The sequence below is a fragment of the Pristiophorus japonicus genome, chromosome 6 (assembly GCF_044704955.1).
Source record: "Pristiophorus japonicus isolate sPriJap1 chromosome 6, sPriJap1.hap1, whole genome shotgun sequence".
Classification (NCBI taxonomy): Eukaryota; Metazoa; Chordata; class Chondrichthyes; family Pristiophoridae; genus Pristiophorus; species Pristiophorus japonicus.
This window is the reverse complement of record NC_091982.1, coordinates 146647354-146674621: the sequence shown is the minus strand read 5'-3', so window position 1 is coordinate 146674621 and position 27268 is coordinate 146647354. Positions and strand designations below refer to the sequence as shown.

The following is a 27268-nucleotide window of genomic DNA, read 5'->3' as shown; positions in this document are numbered from 1 at the left end:
AAGGCACAGCCACCAATGGTTGAGCGATTATAATTAGGGGTGCTCAGCAGGGCAGAATTAGAACCAAGTGCACCATCTCACATTTTAACTGTGATTTGTTCATTGCTTCACTCAGTTCTGGCTCATTTGCATCCTTCACTATCCTCAGTTACAAGCTAAGTCCACAAGAGAGGAAAGTTGCCCTTTTCCTTGAAAATCATTTAACTGTTTTCTTCCCTACCAATGCCACCTGCCAAAGGGTCATGCAAATGGCCAAGGCGAACTCTGCATCGCGTGATCAAGCAAGACAGACAATCTTCTCATTTTGGCCACAAATCTTACAAATTAAAAAAAGGAAAACTTCACTCAGGAACATACTAGAGCTAAAGGTTAGTGACACTTGTGTAATCTGTACTTCTTTTGGAAGTCAGCATCCAGGTTCCAAAGATGATCGTAGCCAGCCTAGTTTTCCCTCAATCATCTGGACTTTAACATGACTGTTAGCAGAGCAGATGTGTCAACTGATGACCCACATCACACCAGTGCAACGGGTATTGAACCAATGTTCCCACAAAGCCACGCGGCTGCATGGCGGTCCCGTTCAGGCCGTTTACCGGCTCTTGAATGGGTGATTTTGCACATGTGCGAAATTTCCAATGGGCTGCGCAGCCCATTAAAGGGACCGTGCACCCCCCAAAAAACTAGGGTGAACATTGGGTAGAACCCACAAAAGTTGAGTCAGAGTTGCAGGTATCACCTGTCTAACGGAGATCCATGCAAGCACCCTTACAAGATACTGCAAAACATTATCAACGCCCACCAATCAATACATTAGGGCAAGAGCTAAAAAGACATGGCACAGAAGTTACAACTTGAAGATAATAGGAAACAATAACTAGAGACTGGTTTAAAATGCACAAGTTCCAGGTCGTGTGATACCTGAGGCAATCTAAGAATCAGCGTAAACATCGACAGCATTGGCGTAAAGATTTTGGACTTTCATATTTCAAAAGAGCTGACAGCATGACTTTGGATAGGCCCAGACTTGTTCCACGGGAATACACATCAGGTGATAGTCTGGGACAGCTGAAAGCAGATGGAGGACCCTTTTGTCATGTAATAGGAACCCATCAGTGAGAGATTAGGTAAACTGGTCAGTGCTGAAGCCATCGAAATGACTGAGAGCCCCGGAGTGCGGGAACCTCAGGACAAAAGAAAGCTATTCGGCCACCCAGACTCGTTGGAGCCTTTATCCCCAGGAACAGCCCAGTAACAAAGGCCACAGGCCGAAGATGCAATTCATTGCTCTTTAGTTGGACTGCCTCAGGCAAAGGACGGGATTTTGGCACGAAGAATTCAGAAGCATTTTTCAAGTATAAGATTCGGCAGTTTGCAGCCATCTCTCCCTCTCTCTCCTCTTCTACGCTGGCTTGCTTTGTTCAACGCAATCAAGGACCAAGCACTCCGTCTGGGACAGAGAGAAGAAACAACCATCTACGAGCAGAGAGAGCCTCACTCATCGGGAGAAGCAGCGAGTAAGCCAGAGGGGTAACTGGTGAGCATTATCCCAGCCCACATATCCTCAAGACCACCGCATAGTGTGAAGGGGTGTCGTGTGTCCCAATCAAGCCATAGGGGGTTAGTGGGGAGGTTTCTGCGTGGATCATAGGCGTACGCAGTCTGTTGGACAGATTCGGTGGTGCTCTATTGAGCCAAGCAGGGGTGTTTTAGTCGTGGGTACTTCGCGATAGGGGCCTATTCAGACAGGCCAGTGTCTGTTGTACTGTATTTTTTGTTTTACACCACCATCAGGGTGTGTTTTAATGGAAGGTGTGTGCTTTAACTTGAATAAAAGCATTGTGACAGTTGAGACCGAAAGATCTGTCTATAATTGTGTATTCTGTTCACGACTGTAATTCCCGGGTCTAGAACTGTTGTAAGGGGGGTGATTCGAAACCACCAGGGGTAAAAACCACTTACAAATCCGATCACATCCATATAATTTGGGTAGTTGGCGATTGGGTCAATTTGTTCCGCTAAATCTAACTGAATAAATAATGTCCTTTTCTTGCTCCGCAAATTTTTATGCTCTTAAATCTAAACTGGATCAGTTTCTTGAAAATGCAATGATATTCTTTTAATAAATTGCTAATCAAAGATAATTTATGCTCAACTTTAGTCGATTCTTCAGCAGAACTATTACATAAAAAATACATCTTAAGAGGCGCCTGTTAAAAAGCAAACTATAAATTTTATTGAGGTTTACAAAATGTGACACTGGTTGATGCAATCCTGCAATGTTCTCTTCAAATTACTCAACAGTTTACTGATTCACTTGGTCAGGTGTGTGGGGACTGTTCGATCACAGAAGATCATAAGCAGCCAACCCGCAGAATCTATATAGGGGTACAATCTCACACTTCAAAACAATGAACATTAACTGAAGCAATATTAAAACCAAGTAGTAATCTGACATTACATGACATGATTTAATATTTTGTAGAGATTCAGTTGAAGAATTGAGTCGAGGATCTGGGTTGTGCAGTGTTTAACAGCACTGACCTGCATCCTTTTAGCATAGTACTGGTTTTACAGGACAGTTACAAGATGGAGATTACGGGCAGGATCATACTTATTCAGTTGATACAGTTATAGCCCAAATACAGGAAGGCAGTGGGTTTTAAAATTGAGTGGCCAGAATGCAAAAGGGAACTGTTTGTCAATAATCTTCTTGCGATTAAACAAACAGCAGACCTCGGATCTCTCTTGCGCAGTCACAATTATCACCAACATGTTTATTATATAGAACTATCATATCCAAATTTGTTTTCTTTAATTTGTACTCGTTTATTTTCATCGATTTGTACTTTCTTTAATGTTGGTCACTGCCCGCACAATGCACAACTTTTGTCCAGTGTGAAATGTTAATACACTACACTGCTATACACTCCTGGCTGGTAACCACAGGGATCAAGAAAGCCCGCTGGGTCAAAATTGGAAAAAAATACTGCTATGAAACACTATTCATTGCACCCACCAAGACACGCCAGCAATGTCTGTTTCCAACATGACTCTCTTCCCCCACCAAAGATATATACAGCCCATTCTCAGTCATATGCAGCCTGTTCTCAAACCAAAGATACACACAGCCCGACCCAACAGTAACACACCTATTCTCACCGTTGCCTGCCTTCCCTCAAACAACCCAGTCTCAATGTTATCTGTCCCCCAATACAGTTTGCCCCCGATGCATTTGGTCATTCCCCCTCTCCGAAGTGTACACTGTTGTACTAGCTGTTCCAAACACACAATCCACCCCCCCACCCCCACCCCAACATTCAGACACTCAATCATCCCAATGCTCGATACTCTTACTGTCTACAAAGCTTCGCACCAGAACCTTGGCTCCCCAAACTCTGCAGATATCATTTTGCCAATCATTGAACTTTTTGTCAAACTCCTCCCCTCCTCTATCAAGGACCCTGGGCCGAGTTGGAAAGACTGAATGCTGCTGTGAAATACTGATCATTCTCTGCAGGACACACCCATGTAGCTCACTCCCAATGTATACATTTCACCCCGTCCCCTCAGCCGCTCTGTGTTGGAGAATTCCGGAGTTCTTTACTGTTGGGGATGTTGAACCCAGGATCTGTGCATCAACCCCGCCTCCCCACCAGCGTCCATTACAGTCAAAGGTTGGAATGGATCGCAAACCCCTCTTGCTGTGCGGGTCCATGCAGGATCTCCCCGAGCTAACCATGAAGGATCCTGGATATGCAAGTCAAACCTCTCACCTGATCTTACTATCAGGAACCCTGGACCCTGGGATGCTTCATACAATCCCTCAAGCTTTTACCAATGCACACCAGAATGATGAGCAGGATCTCTTACTGTCAGGAACTGTGAGCAGAATTCCTCGAAATCGATGACGCTCGGTAAAAAGCGCAATCATTCAATTCTCAACACTGCATGGGATTATGGAGCGGTGTAGAATCCCTCAGAACTAATCTTGCTGTCAAGGAAGTTAGAAACATTATCATTTCTTATAGCTTCATGTTAGGGATCCCTTGAGTCTGGCCAAGACTCATCCCTTCTGCCAGATGGCATGGTTTGTCTTGGCGTCCCTAAAAAGCTTGTTCAAGAATTATGGTGACCTTCTTGGAATGGTGTGTATAACTCATCAAAAGCAATCATTCCACAGCAACTCTTGTGCTCCAAAGTGCAGACTGAAGTAAGCTTTTCACCTGCGATTTTAGACCCGCCAGGTTAACACCAGACGATGCTGCAAACCTCCCCGCCCATAATATGGGTTCATGAATTTCAACACAGGCCTGCAACTCGGTTGTCTGATGACATTAGGGCAATTGAAGATACATCATAGTGAACAACAGCAAATTCCTACCACGTACTTACAGTCTAAATAAGTAACACTACCAAGAGACAAAGTCAAATCTTTTCAGACGACAGTTGGTCTTATCCCAAACCATTTCCTGTTTCCCCAGTGTTTGGTGTTGTCATCTGGTCTTGGTGGGGGAATGCTTCCTTCTGGTAGTCACAGAGAGCGGTGCTCTTGTGAATTTTGGTTATGGCAACTCGGAGCATTGCCAAGACCAGATGTTGTACGAAAAAAATAAACAGTACCGTTGCCTGACACAGCCAAAGGTAACAGTTCAAGCATAGAACGATGGGCATTTATTAACCAAAAAAAGTCACATTCAGTGTTCTCTGGTCCAATAAAAAGGTTCTTCTTTTGGGAATCAAAAAGTGTTAAGAAATGAGTGTGGATCTCAAAATTTCTTCCTGGGTCACTGGCCTCAGTAGGTCCAGTAAAAGGTGACAATATGTATATTTCTTTGTTCAGGCTGAAGCCAGGTTATCACCATTTTCAACAGGCCAGGGCTTCCAATATTTGTATAAAATCTTTCGCGCTCCCAAGTTAATTTCTCTCCTGAACAAAGACAGTTTCCTGAGGGCACAGCCCAGCTTCCTGCAGTGTAATTTCATAGTCCAAGTGGGAAAGCTTTCTGCGTGGGAAGTTGGTGACCAGCTCAAACCGCTCGTTTGGGTACCCCTTCGACTGGATGTGTTTTACCAGTGCCTGAGAGAAAAACAAGGCAAAATAGGGATTACACAGAGTTATAGGAGAGTCTCACTGGTTTGTTCAGCGCAATGCATCCGATATCTTTGCAACCGGTGGAAAGGTTTTAAGCGCAAATTGCGTTCAGTGCAACTCGAGTCTCCGCGATCGTTCATGCTAGTTTAAAAACCATCGCGCTCGAAGCAGGCTCCGCCCAGAAAACTGACCACGCCCCCAGGGTGAATTAATCACCATTGGGACTTTTCTTTAATTGCACTTGTTTGCAGGCCTTTGAGACGGCTGTAAAAATGAAGCTGGTTCTTTTGGGCACAGGAACACCAATAGGGGCTTGAATGACATTTTTTTCAAATTTACTAAAGAACTGACTACTGTACCCCAATTCAACTTGAAAATAGTTTGTATATTTTTTTTTAAGTCGTTTAAAATTGGGTTACTCACAGGTGGTGGTTTGGCACTGATTTAAACTGCTTATTTTTTGTGATAGGAACACACTTTCAGTTGTATAAATCAAACTTTATCAAGTTACCACCAATTTTTCCGTAAATTTTTTGGGGTGCGCAATCCCTTCAAAATATCGCGCATGCGCAGCCTTCCCTATTTAAAAGCGGGTGAGCCGGCTGCAGGGGAGCTGCAGAGCGCTGCGCAAATGCATAGCCTAAAGGGAACTTAATTCTAACTTAATATTACCACTCAAATATATCAAGGAATATTTTTTAAAGCAAATTTAAAAAAAAATTACATTTCAAATCGCTGCCCAATTGTACTGGTTCATGGTAGATCCTGCATTCAGTGATATGCAAATGAGTTTGAGCAGAAACTCATGGTGGTGGGGGGGGGGGGGGAGAAGAGAGACTTTTCAAAATGGACACAATTTGCACCAGAATTAGCGATTGCGCCCAAAGCGGAAATTTCCACTTCAGCCAACACGCTTCAATGTTTTGCTGGCATGTTGTTTTGTGCGATACTCTTAACTCATCACATCACATTGTTCCCAACTTCCCAACTTCCCAACAGAGAACTGTTACTACCAGTACTTCAGTGTTGTGCAACTCAAAAAGCTCTCAAGACACAATCAAATTCTTCAATAATTGCACTGCTGGGTGTTTTTTCCCACACTCCAAGTGGACACTTTCCACATCCACCATTCCAGTTTGCTGAAATCCCAGGGACAGGGCTGCAGTGTTTCTCTGACTTCACTTGTATGTGGAAATAGGGAAATGCACTCTCTCCTGATTTCTACAGACTCGCTCATTATGGTGCAATTTAGGCACCCTGCAACCATACATCCAGTGCAACTTCTAAGAAGCAGACAGAACCAAACGGAAGAGGTTGAAACTCACTGAGCACACGGTTCCTCAGTACATTTGTGTGGAACACGGATAAGATGGACTTGTGACCCGAGCATCACATTTCCATCAAACCATCCGAGACTGCAGCTCTCCACAACAAGAACCTGTGGCTGCAGTAGGTCAGAATGATGGACTAAGTCAGCTAAAACGTCTTCTGGTTCAGCTAGTATAAATATTCTATTCCATCCTCCTACTTCCCCTCAACTGCAGGTACTGGGAAAACTAATTACTGACCAGTAGTTTTGCTTGAGCTGGGAGTGCAATCTGTTCCCTTTGTCCATTTGGATATCGCAGCATCAGACTTGCCTTTGGTCCTGTTTAAGAAAATAATACACAAGAACACACTGTAGTCATTACTCCATGCCAGTCAGTAGAGTGCCAGCTCAGTTTATGAAATGATTCATGTGGCCAATGCTAACTTATTTGAGCCACTTTCTCCCAGGGTGCAGAGTGCTTAAGGATCACATGCAACATAATTGGCAACCTTATAGTCAACAGAGAACTGTCGACCCACTCCTGTCAGGTCTGGATGTGGCCCTTTAACACACTAGTCTTCAAGAAAAGAAAACTTTCAATGGTTTTTATGGAAGTCAAACTGCAGAGGAATCAGTGGCAGTTAGACTGTGCAGGCACAAAGGAAATTAGTGCAAGACAGTGACTGCTGTAGGTCGTCACAATTAGGCTCAACATGCCACCTTTTTTGGGGCTAGCACTAGTCCAGTTAATGCAGTTTAATTGTGGTATTAAATTGGTGCTCCCAAGTATCTTTTGTAATCCTTTCCATCCACATAGGAATAAAAAGCCCACTATAGATTACTTAGTGTGTTTGTCATTCTTTGAATAGGAATCATTCATCACAAAGCACACGGATGTTCAGGTTACCAGTGGGGAAGAATCCGACAACTCTGTTCTAAATCACCATCCCATCTCAGTACCAATAGTCTTTTCCCAGAAGCAAAGCAGTTATGTGCCGTTAGATATGCAGTATAAATCCACATATAAGGCGAGCCACATACAAGACCCTTGGATAGCTCTTTAAAAGAGCCAACACAAGTATGATGGGCCGAATGGCTTCCTTCTGTGGTGCATCATTTCATGATTCTATAATCTACCCTAAAGATCAAGGCAAGGGTCAGCATGGCAGAGGTTCAATTCACCAAGATTTTAGTTATGTCATTGTCAGTTGGTATCCACAAATAAATTTTTCCCTCGTTTCTCATTTCAACAAGTACATTGGATTGTGCCATACTCAGAAGACCTGTCATAATCAGAGTTTTCTTTTTTAAATGGCCTATGATTTACATGATGTACATATACAAATGTATGGGAATCGCAAACATTAAAATAGTTCCGACAATTGCTGGACTCCATGAGTGTATCAACGTGTAGTTAATAACGGTCCCAAGTTTCAGATGAGACATTAAACCCAGGCCCTGACTGCCTACTCAGGTGGATGTAAAGATGTAAACATCCCACGGCACTATCTGAAGAGGAGCACGAGAGGTCTGGCCAGCATCTATCCATCATCCAATGGCACTAAAACAGATTCACGGGTCAGTATCTCATTACTATCTGTGGTACATTGCCATGTACAAATTATCCGCCGTGTTTGCCACAAGACAACATCGATACTTTTCACAGTAATTCATTGGCTCTGAATCGCTTTGGGACGCCCCGATGATGTGAAAGATGTGAGAAAAGGAAAGTTTTTCTCAATGTAATAATTGTGCATTCCAAAGCAGACAGTGTTGTGGATGGAGTATTTCTGCACCCGTGTCTGTCTTCACAAAGGAAGATACAAATAACCTTCCGAATGTACTAGGGGACAGTGGGTCTAGTGAGAATGAGGAACTGAAAGATATCCTTATTAGGCAGGAAATTGTGTGAGGGAAATTGATGGGATTAAAGGCCACTAAATCCCCGGGGCCTGATAGTCTGCATCCCAGAGTACTTAAGGAAGTGGCCCTAGAAATAGTGGATGCATTGGTGATCATTTTCCAACAATCTATCGACTCTGGATCAGTTCCCATGGACTGGAGGGTAGCTAATGTAACGCCACTTTTTTTTTTTTTTAAAAAGGAGGGAGAGAAAGCAGGTAATTATAGACTGGTTAGCCTGACATCAGTAGTGGGGAAAATGTTGGAATCAATCATTAAGGATGAAATAGCAGCCCATTTGGAGAGCAGTGACAGGATCGGACCGAGTCAGCATGGATTTATGAAAGGGAAATCATGCTTGACGAATCTTCTGGAATTTTTTGAGGATGTAACTAGTAGAGTGGACAAGGGAGAACCAGTGGATGTGGTGTATTTGGACTTTCAAAAGGCTTTTGACAAGGTCCTGCACAAGAGATTGGTGTGCAAAATCAAAGCGCATGGTATTGGGGGTAATGTACTGACGTGGATAGAGAACTGGTTGGCAGACAGGAAGCAGAGAGTCGGGATAAACAGGTCCTTTTCAGAATGGCAGGCAGTGACTAGTGGGGTGCCGCAGGGCTCAGTGCTGGGACACCAGCTCTTTACAATATACATTAATGAGTTGGATGAAGGAATAGAGTATAATATCTCCAAGTTTGCAGATGACACTAAACTGGGTGGCGGTGTGAGCTGTGAGGAGGACGCTAAGAGGTTGCAGGGTGACTTGGACAGATTAGGCGAGTGGGCAAATATATGGCAGATGCAGTATAATGTGGATAAATGTGAGGTTATCCATTTTGGGGGCAAAAACACGAAGGCAGAATATTATCTGAATGGCAGACTAGAAAAAGGGGAGGTGCAACGAGACCTGGTGTCATGGTTCATCAGTCACTGAAAGTGGGCATGCAGGTACAGCAGGCGGTAAAGAAGGCAAATGGTATGTTGGCCTTCATAGCTAGGGGATTTGAGTATAGGAGCAGGGAGGTCTTACTGCAGTTGTACAGGGCCTTAGTGAGGCCTCATCTAGAATATTGTGTTCAGTTTTGGTCTAGTCTGAGGAAGGACGTTCTTGCTATTGAGGGTGTGCAGCGAAGGTTCACCAGACTGATTCCAGGGATGGCTGGGCTGTCATATGAGGAGAGACTGGATCAACTGGGCCTTTATTCACTGGTGTTTAGAAGGATGAGAGGGGATCTCATACAAACATATAAGATTCTGACGGGACTGGACAGGTTAGATGCGGGAAGAATGTTCTCGATGTTGGGGAAGTCCAGAACCAGGGGACACAGTCTTAGGATAAGGGGTAGGCCATTTAGGACTGAGATGAGGAGAAACTTCTTCTCTCAGAGAGTTGTTAGCCTGTGGATTTCCCTGCCGCAGAAAGTTGTTGATGCCAGTTCATTGGATATATTCAAGAGGGAGTTAGATATGGCCCTTACGGTTAAGGGGATCAAGGGGTATGGAGAGAAAGCAGTAAAGTGGTACTGAAGGAATGATCAGCCATGATCTTATTGAATGGCGGTGTAGGCTTGAAGGGCAGAATGGCCTACTCCTGCACCTATTTTCTATGTTTCTATGTGTCCTGGCTGCTGGGAGCCCTGGTGGTACAATGCGGAGGAGCTGGGAGCTGAAAGGTGGCAGTGGCACCCAGCTTGTGAGCTGGGCTACTGGAAATCAGTCAGGATTGCTTAATCTTTCAGTATTACCAAAAGATAGTGTTGCAACATTTCTAACAGTCAGATTGTTCAACTTCTGCTACTATTATTATTGTTTGTCTGTTCGAAGTAGAAGGAAAGGATTCCAAGTAATGGAAATAGATTTAGAGGCTTACAGATTTCAAGACAGCTGGACAGATGAATTCCTTTTTTGTGGAACACACAGGAGAGGTCCATGGCCTTTGTTGTGATTCAAGCTCACTCTAGATGGTGTTTTCATGCCCAATACAAGCCCCCAATGCTCACAGACCATAATATATGACCGAATGTACTAAGTAATTTGGAATAACAGGTAAACCCTGGCCTCTCTGACTGACAGACAAATGTTGACAGACCTTGGATCTTAGACCAGAACTGCAAATAAACTTTGTTTCAAATCTTTTAATTTTCCTACTAAATGGCAGATTTTAGTGAGGATATAATATCTGACATAACTCAATTTGCTTTTCAAAACAATAACATTCAAGAATTCTTTAGCAGTGGTCTCTTGTTTGGACCATGATGGGAAGCTTTATTTGAGAACGATAACTTGGGAGTCCTTAGCTAGCCTCTGCCCATATATAGTGAAGTTAGAAGATAACTGCCAAACTAGCAAAAGTATGTCACGCTCATACCCAATTGCAGGCAGCTTCTGAATACAGAATGGTCAATGAAAATAAGTCTCAAACTATGCAACCACTCTCACAGAGCCTGGAAAACAAGGGAGACACTGCAGCACCAGCCTCTTCAAAGGCCAGTGTAACAGGAAATAAAATAGACTGTAAATATGAAAAGATCAAAGTCCCATTAAAAATATAATTGTCATCACTCCAGCTTCCTGTGCCACTGTGACACAGTGTCAGCTGTGTAGCACACTTGCCTCCGAGTCAGAAGATTGTGGGTTCAAGTCCCAATCCAGGAACTCGAGTTTATAAATCTAGGCTGACACTCCAGTGCAGTGCTGAGGGAGCGCCGTCTTTTGGATGAGACTTTAAACCGAGGCCCCGTCTGCTCTCTCAAGTGGACGTAAAATATCCCATTTTGAAGAGCAGGGGAGTTATCCCTGGTGTCTTGGCCAATATTTATCCCTCAATCAACATAACAAAACCAGATTATCTGATTATTATCACATTGCTGTTTGTGGGAGTTTGCTGTGCGCAAGTTGGCTGCCGTGTTTCCCACATTACAACAGTGACTCCGCTCCAAAAAGTACTTCACTGGTCTGGTGGTCGTGGAATGCTCTATATAAGTGCAAGTCTTTCTTTCTTTCTTATTTATATGTATAGGTTTGAGTGCCAAAGTGCACCAATTTATCCCTAATTGCAGCACATTGCTCACTGGATAATCAATGGGACGACCCTGCCAAAAGGCCCAATATAACTTTCATAGACCAATGCATACTGGCTAAACTACTTGGCCTGATTTGTTTACAGGTAAAATACACAGTGGTCAAGGGATACATCAAGATACCCAACAGCATCATTCTTTTAAAAGTATTTAAATACTGTCAATTTGAAAATGGCATTTCTTAAATAGTCTGAAAGGAACTAGAACTTCGATAAAAACAGGTAAGCTTGTCTCTTTGTAGATTTTTAATAAAAGTTGGAGTACACAGATAACCCTTAGTTTACCCATAGAGTTTAGTATGCCTGAACAAGAAGTAAGTCAGAGCTATGACTCATACTACTACTTTTCAAGTAAGGAATTTAAGCGATTTTATCATTTGCAGTGAAGCTTTCTAAGGTTTGGGCATTGCCATTTGCTATATACATTTCTCTTAGATGGTGTTTCCCCCTTTAGCAAACTGTATAACTAAAACGCCTCGTTTTCACCTCCGTAATATATCGCCCGTCTCTGCCCCAGCTCATCTGCTGCTGAAACCCTCATCCATGCCTTTGCTACCTCCAGACTTGACTATTCCAATGCACTCCTGGCTGGCCTTCCACATTTTATTCTACGTAAACTCGTCAGCCCCATGTCCTAACTTGCAACAAGTCCCGCTCACCCATCACCCCTGTGCTCGCTGACCTACATTGGCTCCCGGTTAAGCAACGCCTCGTTTTCAAAATTCTCATCCTGGTTTACAAATCCCTCTATGGCCTCGCCCCCTCCCTAGCTCTGGAATCTCCTTCAGCCTCACAACAACCCCCCCCTCCCCCCAAGATGTGTGCGCTCCTCAAATTCTGCCCTCGAGCATCTCTGATTAAAATTGTTCAACCATCGGTGGCCGTGCCTTCTGCTGCCTGGGCCCCAAGCTCTGGAACTCCCTCCCTAAACCTCTCCGCCTCTCTACTTTTCTTTCCGACTTTAAGACGCTCCTTAAAACATACCTCTTTAACCAAGCTTTTGGTCATCTGCCATAATTTCTTATGTGGCTCGGTGTCAAATTTATTTGTTTTGTCTTACAACACTGCTGTGAAGTGACATGGGATGTTTTACTACATTAAAAGATGCTATTTAAATACAAGTTGTTGTTACTGTTGAATTCATGGGTCAGTATTTCTATCATCTATTCCACTGTCTGTCAATCAGCATACAATAACATTTGAAATTATTTGTTTCAGCCATCCAACACAACATTTATTTAAATTGATTTCTGAACAAAGGAATTCACTGCTTTCTCACAGGCATTTTGGGCAAAGGAAAGATAACTTTTATTTTAAATCTAGCTAGTTAAAAAAATAACCGAGGTAAAAGTAGAAACACCCTTATTCGTCATCACGTCATGCAGCAACTAGTTGTAAAGGCTGAGAGTTTTGTACAATGTAGCTGATGAACAAAAGCACCAACATAGATACCAACAGTTTACCATTTTTGAGACGTTTCCATTTCCATATTAAAGGCAATGCACTGAATTTCCAGTGCTGTACACTGCTTTTAGACAGGATCAGATCTCCTCTTGTAATTTGAAAGGGCAATGTCTTAAGCTGCCACACACACTGCAGCAACATTTGTGGAAAGGCAGGGAGTCACGGCACTTGTACTGATGATAATGGCTGACAGAAGTAGGCCCTCTCTCTCTTGCTGTTTTCAGTACCACCCTTATCCATAAAAGTGTCTGCATTCCAAATTTGGCCATCATTCTGGGTATGTCCATTCAGCTCTGCAGTGTGCACCAGGAAGATCTGGCAGGCAGGGGGGCCAACCTGCAGTCAGTCATCACAAAGACGCAGAACGGGAGGCCATTCAGCCCATCCATCACAGTGTAATCTCGACAACACCCTGCCCTGTCCCACAGTACATCAGTATAATCTCTACAACACTATTGGACGAAGTATAAATCAAGAAATAATGGAGGCTAGTAAAAAAGGAACAGCAATAATCATGGGTGATTTTAACCTTCATATTGATTGGACAAAGCAAATTGGCCAGGGTAGTCTTGAGGAGGAGTTCATACAGTGTATCTGGGATAGTTTCCTTGAACAGTACGTGGCAGAACCAACCAGGGAGCAGGCGATCTGAGATCTAGTACTGTGTAATGAGGTAGGATTAATAAATGATCACGTAGTAAAAGATCCTCTAGGAATGTGTGACCACAATATGATTGAATTTCAAATTCAGTTGGAGGGATAGAAAGTTGGTTCTCAAACCAGTGTCCTCAGCTTAAATAAAGGGGACTACAAAGACATGAAGGCGGAGTTGGCTAAAGTGGACTTGGAAAATAGACTAAAGGTATGGGATGATTGAAGAGTAGTGGCAGACATTTAAGGAACTTATTTCATAACTCACAAAAAAATATATCCCAATGAGAAGGAAAGACTAAGAGAAGGGATAACCATTCGTGGCTAACTAAGGAAATAAGGGATGGTATCAAATTGAAAACAAGGGCATACAATGTGGCCAAGACTAGTGGGAGGCCAGAGGATTGGGAAACTTTTAAAAACCAGCAGAGAACGACTAAAAAAAATGATTGAGAGGGAAGATAGATTATGAAAGTAAACTAGCACGAAATATAAAAACAGATAGTCAGAGTTTCTACAGGTACATAAAAAGGAAAAGAGTGGCTAAAGTAAATGTTGGTCCCTTGGAGGATGAGACTGGAGAATTAATAATGGAGAACAGGGAAATGGCAGAGACATTGAACAAATATTTTTTATCAGTCTTCATGGTAGAAGACACTAAAAACATCCCAATAGTGGATAAGCAAGGGACTATAGGTAGGGAGGAACTTAATACAGTCACCATCACAAATGAGGTAGTACGAGGTAAAATAATGGGACAAGCCCCATGACCTGATGCTCTACATCCTCGGGTCTTAAGAGAAGTGGCAGCAGAGGTAGTGAATGCATTGATTGTAATCTACCAAAATGCCCTGGATTCTGGGGCGGTCCCAGCAGATTGGAAAACTGCAAATGTAACGCCCCTATTTAAAAAAGGGAGGCAGACAAAAAGCAGGAAACTATAGACCAGTTAGCCTAACAAATGTCGTTGGGACAATGCTGAAGTCCATTATTAAGGAAACAGTAGCGGAACATTTGGAAAAGCATGATTCAATGGCAGAGCCAGCATGGTTTTATGAAAGGGAAATCATGTTTGACAAACTTGCTGGAAATCTTTGAGGATGTAACTAGCAGGGTGGATAAGCGAGGTGGTGTATTTGGATTTCCAGAAGGGATTTGATAAGGTGCTACATAAAAGGTTACTGCACAAGATAAAAGCTCACTTGGTTGGGGGCATTATGTTAGCATGGACAGAGGATTGGTTAACGAACAGAAAATAGAGAGTCGGGATAAATAAGTAATTTTCCGGTTGGCAAACCGTGACTAGTGGGGTGCCGTAAGGATCAGTGCTGGGTCCTCAACTATTTACAATCTATATTAATGACTTGAATGAAGTGACCAAGTGTCATGTAGTCAAGTTTGCTTATGATACATAGAGGGGTAGGAAAGCAAATTATCAGGATGACACAAAAAATCTGCAAAGGGATATAGACAGGCTAAGTGAGTGGGCAAAAATTTGGCAGATAGAGTTTAATGTGGAAAAATGTGAGGTTATCCACTTTGGAGGAAATAATAGAAAAGCAAATGATAATTTAAATGGAGAAAAATTGCAAAGTGCTGCAGTACAGAGACACCTGGATATCCTTATGCATGAAACACAAAAAGTTAGTATGCAGGTACAGCAAGTAATCAGGAAGGCAAATGAAATGTTGGCCTTTATTGCAAGGGGGATAGAGTATAAAAGCAGAGAAGTCCTGCTACAACTGTACAGGTATTGGTGAGGCCACATTTGAAGTACTTCGTACAGTTTTGGTCTCCGTATTTAAGGAAGTATATACTTGCATTGGAGGCTGTTCAGAGAAGATTCACTAGGTTGATTCCGGAGATGAGGGGGTTGACTTATGAGGATAGGCCTATACACATTGGAATTCAGAAGAATAAGAGGTGGTCTTATTAAAACTTAAGATAATGAGTGAGCTCAACAAGATGGATATAACTAGCAGGGTGCATAAGAGAGGATATTTCCACTCATAGGAGAAACTAAAACTAGGGGACTAAGTCTTAGAATAAGGGGCCGCCCATTTAAAACTGAGATGAGGAGAAATTTCTTCTGAGGGTTGTAAATCTATGGAATTCTCTACCCCAGAGAGCTGTGGAGGCTGGGTCATTGAATATATTTAAAGCGGAGATAGACAGATTTTTGAGCGATAAGGGAGTCAAGGGTTATGGGGAGCAGGCAGGGAAGTGGAGCTGAGTCCATGACCAGATCAGCCATGATCTTATTGAATGGTGGAGCAGGCTCGAGAGGCCGAATGGCGTACTCCTGCTCCTATTTCTTAAACCTATAGTCTTCCCTTCAATAACTGTCCAATGCTTACGACTCAGGAGACCATTCCAGCTATTAAACATTGTTTGTGCAGAAGTGCTTTCTGACGGCAATTCTGAACTCGCCTTTTACATTTCTACCTGTGGCCTATATCTCCAATTTAAGTAGAAATAGTGCTCTGGAATAACCTTTTCTATTCCAATTGAATCATAGACGTTTACAGCACGGAAGGAGGCCATTTCGGCCCATCGTGTCCGTGCCAGCCAATAAGACGCTATCCAGCCTAATCCCATTTTCCAGTTCTAGGTTGGTAACCCTGCAGGTATATTTTATAATGTCACCCCTCATTTGCTTCATTTCTAGAAGCCTTTGAGTTTATCTAATGTTTTCTTACATCCATGCACAATTCCTGTCTGCAGAACCTTACTTCCGGTTGCCATGTTTTACGTAGCACCAGTGTCATTACTCAGTTACAGGCTCTGACCAGTAGGTGGTAATGTATAATTGTTTCTCCACAAATCGCTCAAAATGCTTTCTGAAAACTTTTCAGCCAATTTTTCTGCCTCAGCAACTGTCCAAAATAAAGGTTTAAACAAATGCAAGAAAATGCATATTTCACAATAACATGATTAAGTGAACCATTATATTGTCCTTTATGTTTTTTAATATCTTTATTAGTGAGGCTACTTCAAGATATCAGCCTATCTCAAAAGCCTAGCGTTCGATCGGATATTTTTAGCTCAACAGTTGTGATGGGACTTTCAATCACATCCGTGCATATGCCGATCACAGAATGTTCTAACATGCAACTGCATTAGCAGGAGTTGGAAGAGGGGACTGTTAGCTTACCTCCAGTGAGGGTTTGCTCTTTCTAAAAGACTTTGAAAGAAATTGAAGGTTGAATTCTCAAAGCTTTGACTTCAGGTGAGTGATGAATTTATATAAATATTACAACTATGCTTTTCTATTATTAACTCCTCAAAGAAAAACAACGGCACAAGATGAAGAGTCGCAGCTTTTATCACTGATGAGTGTAAAGACAATGAAGTGGGGGCTTCTGCAGAACAGATTATTTTTTAAATCAATTATCTCTTTTGGTTGTATATATTTAAACAATCTCTCCCATACAATTTTTAAAAAATGTTTTAATGAACTGGGAACTGTACGAGCAATAAACCTTTGAGGTACTTTTTGTCTGCTTAAATCCCTCCATGGCCTCGCCCCTCCCTATCTGTAATCTCTTCCAGCCTCACAACGCCACGAGATGTCTGCGCTCCTCAAATTCTGCCATCTTGAGCATCTCTGATTATAACTGCTCAACCATTGGTGGCGGTGCCTTTTGTTGCCTAGGCCCCAAAGCTCTGGAACTCCCTGCCTAAACCTCTCCGCCTCCCTAGCCTCCTTAAAACTTAACTCCTCATCTGCCGTCATTTCTTCTTATGTCGCTTGGTCAAGTTTATTTGTTTTGTCTTATAACACCGCTGTAAAGCGCCTTGGGACATTTTACTACATTAACGGCGCTATATAAATAAATGGCAATGTGTGTAAACTCGCTAGTAGGTGACTGCACATCAACCAATTGCACAACCCAGCTTATGATTTTCCATCCATTAATTTTAAGCAGAAAATTTACGTTTAAATGCTTTAAGGCAGGAACATAACATGAACTGGCAGACAGCGGTAATGGGGGCACTTGAGGGTGTGAAATAGGCTGTGGTTAGGTCAGGGAAGGAGGGGTGACTGGCGGGAATGTGTGTGGGGGAGTGGGCTGATGGTTCATATGAAGTCCAATAGCTTGAAAGAGGCCAACAGCAGTTTAGGTCCCATTCTCCTGGGCCCCCCACAAAGCTATTAATCCCTGCTCCCTCTCCAGTACTGACAGGTCCCAGAAATCCCAATGCTCCAAATCACTCCCTTCCCAGTCCTGCAGGATTGCTCTCTTCCTGAATCCCAGGACATTCTCTGAGAGCGCCCAAATCTGCAGCCTGCAGTCGCAGTGCTCCCTGATCCCCGAACTGCCACCAATAATCCCAGACCATGAGAACCCTCTCTCCTATGCCTTTAGTTCCCAAGAATCCATAGATCCCAGAATCGGTTTCTTTGTTCCTAGAATCTCTGACGGCAATGTTCTTGGAAACCTGGGACTCTAACAGCACAGCTTGGGAGGCTACCCGAGAACACCGCTAATCCCAGAGATTGCATCTCAGTAACTGCCAGATCCCAGAGTTGCCCCCGATACAGCGTCCCTGGAAATACTATTTTGAGTAACACGTCCGGATCTTATAAAACCTCCAGCTCATTGTGAGCAAGGCCACAGGTGCTCTGCTAGTATATCAAAATATAAGCTTTCATTATTTTAAATTTTCTGTATTTTGATAGATAGGGTAAAATCCAGCAATTTAATCAAAACAGGAACTTGAATGTCTCTGTAGGCCACACCAAGGGCACTAACATCCTGGATTTTCCTAGACATCAAGGAGTTGTTTTCCTTCAAAACAAAACCTGAACAAACCTCTCTTTTTCAGGATTGTCTAACACCGCAACAGCTTCATTTACCAGAGATCTAATCTTACGTGCAATAATGAAGATAGCAGTTATACGCACCTGATCGTTCAGCTTCAAAGTAAAAAGAATGAAATTGTTGATGGGAATCTGTTCAACAGCTCACCTGCTTCTCATCAGCGTATATATACATTCATGAATTTCTTAAGGGAAAACAGAAAAAGATCCTCACCACTAGTATCAAAATACTCTGTTGTGTCTTCTATCTCTTGCTGCTTTGTTGAGGTTTCTGCGTCTCCCCCTGACCGAATTTTCTCAGACCTGTCCTTGTAGGAAAATTCCAAACCAGTGTCTTTCCCTGCCTCAGTCCTTTCAGTTAATTCTACACGTGTCTGTTTACAGCTCAGGTCCTTGCGGGGAGACGGTTTCTTTTTTGTGCTACTTTCCTCTTCCCTTTCTTCATCTGATCCATTGATTGAGATGAACCCCTCGCTATCCGAAAATGCTTCTGCCTCCGACTCCTCGTCCGACTGATCCTCGTTCTCGGGGCTCGAGGACTCGTAGTGCGTCTCTTGTAGAGATGCCTTGATTGCTGCTTCTAGCTGGCTATCTTCGCTGGCATCAATTAAACTCTCCTAACAGATCATGGGAAACAGACCAGCAATAAATCCAACAAGAAATGTAAACAGGCCATCATATAATGGATCAAAACTCTTGAAAACAAAAATTATCTCCCAAAGTTCTGAAACAGACTTCCTTTCCCACCACCCCTCAAGTTGGCATTCTCCTGCCCACCCTACCCGTAGCCTGGCATCCCACCACCCCACACACACACACTAGTCTCCATGGAACACCAGCCTCTTTTCCCTCCCTGCCCCACAAAGCCAACATCAAGGTACTCGCATCATGCATTGCATTCAGCACACACACACACCCCCAGGTAGCATCTGTGCCTCTGCATACTTACTGAACGTAGACGTTTCTTTGGTGGGCTACAGGAGAGCCCATCTAACAGACCGTGCTCTGTTAAAAACCCCGTCACCTGTTCCAGGAAGGAATTCACATCCAAGTTGCGCCACTCAACTAGCTTTTGACCTGAAAAGGGCGGGTGAGAAGGGAATGAAAGAAAAAAAAAACCTTTATATTGTTTTGTATCTGAATTTATTGACAATATTAAACAGCAGTTTGCTGGTTCATTGCTGAGCAATAGAAACTTTCTCAGCTTTCCAATTATATATCAGTCAATAATTGAAAGGACGTGACTGCTGGCAACGAACCGGAAATAGTTACGTGTGCGCAGTTCGTGGATTTTTTTTGTTTGTTGTCACCGGACTTCCCAAAGTGAGGAATAAAAAAACGAATTTAGAGAATTCTGTTAGATCCATTAATTTTAAATAAAATTCGAAGTGAGAGATCCACTGAACTGTGATGGACAGGCATGGGGCTGAATTGTAGATTCAAAGTAAAGATGGGAAATAAATATACTGAAATCTGACTGTATGAACATTTGGTGAGAATGTAAATTATCCGTGTGATCCTATTCCAACTATCAGAAGCAATGCCACTAATGCAGAACTGGAGATGGTGGGAAAGGAGAGAATGACTGGAACGGAATGATTAGTGGATATTTCAGACATTTAAAGAGGTGTATGTGATCTGCCAGGATTTTTTCCTGTAACTGTACCGAGCAGTAAATTACAGTGGATGCTGGAGATCTTCCGTCTGTTGTGGTGAATGTTAGTTTTTAAATTTTCGACCTGTCCATTATGTGCAAAATGCTTCTGGGCAGTTTCCGATTTGTTGGCAGGAGTCACTCCCTCATTGAAAACATTTTCTTTAAATTCTGCACTATGAATATTTACAGTTCGGTTCCTCATCACCCTTTACATACCTCGCATGGCCTCCGTGTATTTGGGGAAATTGCGATTGCTTGAACTTCCCATCAAGAAATATACTTTACTGCTTCTTAATAAATGTTACCCAGCATTTATTTTCCCAGTTCTTACACCTGAATAAGTTATAACCTTAGAAAACAAACGAAGGTAGCATTTGAAGCTCAGCTCTATTGACGCACAAACAGCTGCTAGATGTTAGCAATCTTCTACCTTTTATCCCTGCACGCATTCTGCACTCCTCCAACACCAGAAGTCTCCATGTCCCTTGCCAGCTGCTCAGTCAATACGCTCCTGCCTGCTGGAATTCTCTACCTGCCTTGCCACCTGCCTCCCTTTCAAAGCCCTCCTCTTTGACTGCACCTTCAGTATCCCATCTTATCATCATCATGGGCAGTCCCTCGGAATCGTGGAAGACTTGCTTCCACTCTAAAAATGAGTCCTTAGGTGGCTGAACAGTCCAATAAGAGAGCCACAGGTGGGACAGATAGTTGTTGAGGGAAGGGGTGGGTGGGACTGGTTTGCCGCATACTCTTTCCGCTGCCTGCGTTTGATTTCTGCATGCTCTCGGCGATGAGACTTGAGGTGCTCAGCGCCCTCTGGATGCACTTCCTCCACTTAGGGCGGTCTTTGGCCAGGGACTCCCAGGTGTCAGTGGGAATGTTGCACTTTATCAGGGAGGCTTTGAGGGTGTCCTTGTAACATTTCCTCTGCCCACCTTTGGCTCGTTTGCCGTGAAGCAGTTCAGAGTAGAGCGCTTGCTTTGGGAGAGTCATGTCTGGCATGCTAACAATGTGGCCTGTCCAGTGGAGCTGATCATGTGTGGTCAGTGATTCTCTGTTCTCTCCCTTTTCCTCATATTGGGCATCCCCTCATCCTCTTCATTGTAAAGCACTCACAAAGCCCTCCTGCACGAGTAAGTTGTTGCTTTTAAACAGCAAGTCAGCCATCAAATTCTGAGCTTTGGGAGCCTTGCTAAATGCCTGAGTCAGGAATGTTTGCATGAACTAAATACCTTATGAGACAACAGGGTCAACAGGATAGATGTGTTACAGACGAGCAACAAGGAAGATGTTCTCAATGAGAAATACAGTAGCTTCTTGACATGTACTGGATCAAACTACATTTGTGCAGCAATCCTACTAGGTACCAATGCAGCAGTCTACTGGAAGTACTTCCTGTACCTTAATTTGTTAACTGATAGGACCGAGGACTGCTACCAACGAGTCCTTGTCAATAGAAGATAAGTGACACACTGCTCAAAAATTGAGCCCCAGCAACTGTGGGTGGCTACCTGCAGCTAGAATTAGCTCATAATGGAGTGTGTGTGACGGACAAAGCCCAGTATGGAAATTGAATGAGAACTACTCACAAAAGACTCGTGGGAGGCCACAGGATTGGGAATCTTTTAAAAGTCAGCAAAGAACTAAAAAAAATAATAATAGAAAGGGAAGATAGATTGTGAAAGTAAACTAGCACGAAATATAAGAGTTTCTACAGGTACATAAAAAGGAAAAGATTGGCTAAAGTAAATGTTGGTCCCCTAGAGGATGAGACTGGGGAATTAATAATGGAGAACAGAGAAATGGCAGAGACATTAAACAAATATTTTGTATCGGTCTTCATGGTAGAAGACACCGAAAACATCCCATTAATGGATAATCAAGAGGCTTTAGGGAGGGAAGAACGTAATACAATCACTATTACTAAAGTAGTGGTACTCAGTAAAATAATGGGACTAAAGGCAGACAAGTCCCCTGGACCTGATGGCTTACATCTTAGGGTCTGAAAAGAAGTGGCTGCGGAGATAGTGGATGCATTGGTTGTAATCCACCAAAACTTCCTGGATTCTGGGGCGGTCCCAGCAGATTGGAGAACCGCAAATGTAATGCCTCTATTTAAAAAGGAGGCAGACAGAAAGCAGGAAACTATAGACTAGTTAGCCTAACATCTTCGTTGGAAAATGCTGGGAGTCCATTATTAAGGAAGCAGTAGCGGGATATTTGGAAAAGCATAATTCAATCAAGCAGAGTCAGCATGGTTTTATGAAAGGGAAATCATGTTTGACAAATTTGCTGGAGTTCTTTTGAGGATGTAACGAGCAGCGTGGATAACGAGGAACCAGTGGATGTGGTGTATTTGGATTTTCAGAAGGCATTCGATAAGGTGCCACATAAAAGATTACTGCACAAGATAAAAGTTCACGGGGTTGGGGGTAATATATTAGCATGGACAGAGGATTGGCTAACTAACAGAAAACAGAGAGTCGGGATAAATGGGTCATTTTCCGGTTGGCAAACAGTGACTAGTGGGGTGCTGTAGGGATCAGTGCTAGGACCTTAACTATTTACAATCTATATTAATGACTTGGATGAAGGGACCGAGTGCAATGTAGCCAAGTTTACTGATAATACAAAGATGGGTGGGAAAGTAAATTGTGAGGAGGACACAAAAGATCTGCAAAGGGATACAGAAAGGCTAATTGTGAATTGTAAATTGTGAGTGTGTAAAAATTTGGCAGATGGAGTATAATGTGGGAAAATGTGAGATTATCCATTTTGGCAAAATAAATGGAGAAAAATTGCAATGTGCTGCAGTAGAGGGCCCTGGGGGTCCTTGTGCATGAAACACAAAAAGTTAGTATGCAGGTACAGCAAGTAATCAGGAAGGCAAATGGAATGTTGGCCTTTATTGCAAGGGGGATAGAGTATAAAAGCAGAGAAGTCCTGCTACAACTGTACAGGGTATTGGTGAGGCCACACCTAGAGTACTGCATACAGTTTTAGTCTCCGTATTTAAAGGAAGGATATACTTGCATTGGAGGCTGTTCAGAGAAGGTTTACTAGATTGATTCTGGAGATGAGGGGGTTGATTTATGAAGATAGGTTGAGTAGGTTGGGCCTATACTCATTGGAGTTCAAAAGAATGAGAGGTGATCTTATTGAAACATACAAGATAATGAGGGGGCTCGACAAGGTGGATGCAGAGAGGATATTTCCACTCACGGGGGAAACTAAAGCTAGGGGACATAGTCTCAGAATAAGTGGCTGCTCATTTAAAACTGAGATGAGGAGGAATTTCTTCTCTGAGGGTTGTAAATCTATGGAATTCTCTGCCCCAGAGAGCTGTGGAGGCTGGGTCATTGAATATATTTAAGGCGGAGATAGACAGATTTTTGAGCGATAAGGAAGTAAAGGGTTATGGGGAGCGGGATGGGAAGTGGAGCTGAGTCCATGATCAGATCAACCATGATCTTGTTAACTAGCGGAGCAGGCTTGAGGGTTCAAATGGCCTACTCCAGCTCCTATCTCTTATGTTATGTTCTTAAAAGCACAAATAATATGGACAGTTGTGCAAAGTAAAAATCTGTACCACAGTTACCTGGCCATACATAGAAGAGACAATGGCAAAAATACAGCAGTCACCAACTGATTCCAAAGGCAAGACTGCACAACTGTTCCTGGTGGAGAATGAAGAAAGTCAGGAGGTTTGACAAGCCGAAGCCTTTAAAGAGAATGCGATGATTGTATGGCTCGAGTGAAGCTCTAGAAGCTATCGTCAAACAAATTTACACATGAGGAGCCTAACCTGATAGTAAAATAAATAAATGAGAAATGTTACTGTTACCTGTTTTCACCCAATATTAACATCGGGGACCACAACGGGCATTGATATCCCAAAGCTTGGTGATGTGAGGAATTAGCTGCACTATCAGTTACTAATGACCAGTTACTGAGTACCGATGTGAGTTATTGTATGAAGACAGGATTGGTATACATCCTGCAGTTGAATAGTTTGCCTATAGTGTAGCAAAAGTGCCCCTTAAATTGTGCAAAGTTGCCCAAGAGAATCGTAGAAGAAATGCCCTGCAAACTGCCTAAAATTAGTTTTAGTTTAAAAGCTGCCCGCGCAATATGAAGTTCATCGGCTGAATTGAATGCGAGGAAGTAGCTGGTCAACATAAGCTGACAAGGTAGTCAAACAAAGGACATAAAATCAAGCTATTGAGTTAATTACACTAGGAGGGTAGTATTAAAAGTTATTTGGGAGACTCGGGTCTATCGAACAGCCTAGGAGGTGACAAACATTTCACAACTTATCTGGTCCGGTGAAGGATCCTTGGTTCAAATGAGACTGGATGGCAAGGGCGTTGTAAAGTTGAGCCGGCCTGTCTAGAAATTCTTTCTTCTGTGTTTCAAAAGATCTCCCAGAGCACTTACTGATCGTTCGGATAATTAGCAGGAAAAGGAGGGAACCTGATTGATATACACCACTCCCACTGGTCAAGTGAATGTAAGAAGCTTCCCTTTGAAGTTGAGATATATAAAAAAGGTTGTGTTTATTTCGAACACCAGATCTCTGATATTGGTCACCTTGAAGGCAACACCTGATTTCTGATTTGTCCTCTAAGGGAACCAGACACGCCCAGCAGTAGATCTTGCCTGCCCAAGAAATCAAATACTTTGCAAGTGGGAATCTTGCCAATTTTCTTTGTTTTTTCTCCACTTCAGGGACTCTGAGCCAATTGCGACCTCAATTGAGATCAGTACCTTGACACAGACCAGGCATTGTATTTAGCACATGGCTTGGAATGTTTTGGTTTGGAAATCTGTCATGTATGTAACCATCATGCAACGGTAATCTTCATGTAACTGTAACCTTCATGCAACTCCTGTACACTGTACTTATACCCTAGAAAAGCACATCCTGACCATAGGGGGTGAACTTATGGGAGACACTCCTCACCTGGGTTTCCAGGTATAAAAGGGGAGGTCCCACCCAGGGTCAGCACTCCTTGGTCCTGGGAATAAAGGTTAAGGTCACGTAGTGACTGAGTTTGTAGTACGGTGCAGAGACACCACAAAATCGAAGCACACTCTGCAGCTTGTTTGTCCCTGCAGAAAATATTTTACTTTTTCATTCTTTTTCCTCTTAAATTGTGTTTATGTTTGAGAAATTCTTTACCTTTGGTTACACGTAACGTCTGTAAGCAGCTTTTCTGCAGTATCATTTACAAGGCAGTTTAAGAATAACACACATGCTATCCAAGCTTCTAGTAGTTTGCATGTGGTAATGAATTGTTGAACTGACATGTTCAAATGAATGATTGATCAGGATTTACATTCAGGTCATTAATGTTCTCTAGGTGCTGCTGTATTGACTAGTAACTGTGTATTGAAGGAATGCTCCTGATTTGCAATCTCCTTCCACTGAATCTGGAACTAGACAAACCTACCAACAGGTGAAAACATTACCAAAAGAGACTTTGAAAACATTACCGAAAGAGAGTTCAAACTGTCACAGGATGGGGGATGGGAGAGTGGAGAGCACCAGTTCAAACTGTCACAGGAGCATCCAGTCGTGCCATGGTAACTGCCCCCAAAGGAAGTGGAGTGTGGGAAATTGCACTCCGCTTCCATTGAGGGGTGGTAAGGCCAATTCTGCGGCAGGAGCAGGACTTCCATGCTGGGGGCTAAAATTCCCAGCCCCAGAAGGTTACCGCCCCCAAGATGGGAGCCTGTGCGGGGAGGCAGAGGGAAGTGGAGGGGAGTCGGGGATGGGGGATGTAGGGGAGAGTGGTGGAGGTAGGGGAGAGTGGTGGAGGTGGGGGGCGGATAAACCCAGGGCGTGGGACAGGAGGGGCCACATTGCAGCGGAGGTCTGGGGGGGCGAAGTGTGTTGGAGGGGCGGGCCTGGGGGCTCTGTGCCTCGGTGCGGAGAGTGTTCAGAGTGGGGTGGACGGGTTGACTGCGCAGATGGCGATTGGTAGATGTGGTGTGGTTGGCATTGCGGGGGCTGGGGGCTCGACATCCGGGAGTGTTCGGCATTTAGGACGGGACGAGACGGGTTGGGTGCGGGGGGAGTGTTCCCGGTGCTGGGTGGGTCCGGAGCCGTGGGGGGGGGGGGGGGGGCACACTCTTGGGATGGAGGGTAGGCTGTTTGGGGCTGGGATTGGGTGAGACTTCTTCACTCGGGGAGTTGTTGGCCTTTGGGGTTCCCTGCCGCGGAGAGTTGTTGGATGCCAGTTCATTGGATGTGTTCGGGATGTAGTTGGATGTGGTCCTTGCGGCTGGGGGGATCGGGGGTGTGGAGGGGGTGTGGGTGATCTTGTTGAATGGCGGTGCAGGCTCGAAGGGCCGAATGGCCTACTCCTGCACCTATTTTCTATGTTTCTATGTTTCTAAAGTGTAATTTGAGCCATTTTGACTGCCAGGCTCCAGACAGAACAGAGCTCACATAGAACAGTCAGGGCTCTCCCCTCACGGGTTAAGACCATCTCTCTCCCCCTTCCCCCACCCCAAACAAGTTCATGTAACCTCCAACAAGGTTCTAAACATCTTCACACCCCTGCGTTTTGACCTTCCACGCACCATCTTCCTGACCTTCTCCGTCTGTTCACGTTCCTGACCGACCCCACGCGCCCCCGTCCAAATTCACGTCATCCACCCTCCCGCCAAAGTTCTTAACCTTCTTCCCTGCCCAAGTTCCTCCCCCCAGGTTCCTGAGCCCCTGCTACCCAAGTTCCTTCCCTAGGTTCATGACCGCCTCCCACCCACCAACAAGCTCCTGACCTCTCCCTGCCTCCCCGCTCCATAGATGGAGCATTGTTTGTGGGTCACAGATTGTTAAAGGGTTTATTGGGTATCAAGTGAATAATGACAGTGTTGTGACTTCTGGATTTTGTCCAGACCAATGATGTCACTTGCCACACACGCTTTCCGAGAAATCAACCAAATCTAGGGGGAGGAGAGGGAGAGCCTGGTGCGGGTGTAAAGAGGTTCGGAGAGCCTGGTGCGGGTGTAAAGGGGTTCGGAGAGCCTGGTGCGGGTGTAAAGGGGTTCGGAGAGCCTGGTGCGGGTGGAAAGGGGTTCGGAGAGCCTGGTGCGGGTGGAAAGGGGTTCGGAGAGCGTGGTGCGGGTGGAAAGGGGTTCGGAGAGCGAGGTGCGGGTGGGACTGGGAGAGCGTGGTGCGGGTGGGATTGGGAGAGCGAGGTGCGGGTGGGATTGGGAGAGCGAGGCGCGGGTGGGATTGGGAGAGCGAGGCGCGGGTGGGATTGGGAGAGCGAGGCGCG

At 43.9% G+C, this 27268-nt stretch overlaps 1 protein-coding gene across 1 annotated transcript in view; it reads right to left on the bottom strand.

The window, feature by feature from the left end:
- Positions 1–3316: 3316 nt before the first annotated feature.
- The window catches only part of LOC139266193 (UBX domain-containing protein 7-like), a 32110-nt gene continuing 8158 nt past the window's right edge, over positions 3317–27268 (bottom strand). Inside the window, exons 2-6 of the mRNA XM_070884026.1 lie at positions 21569–21601; positions 19272–19399; positions 18537–18939; positions 6661–6740; positions 3317–5077 (exon numbers count right to left, since the gene is read on the bottom strand). Coding sequence (XP_070740127.1) covers positions 4916–5077; positions 6661–6740; positions 18537–18939; positions 19272–19399; positions 21569–21601 — 806 coding nt within the window. The 3' untranslated portion in view covers positions 3317–4915. The remainder of the gene's footprint in view (positions 5078–6660; positions 6741–18536; positions 18940–19271; positions 19400–21568; positions 21602–27268) is intronic.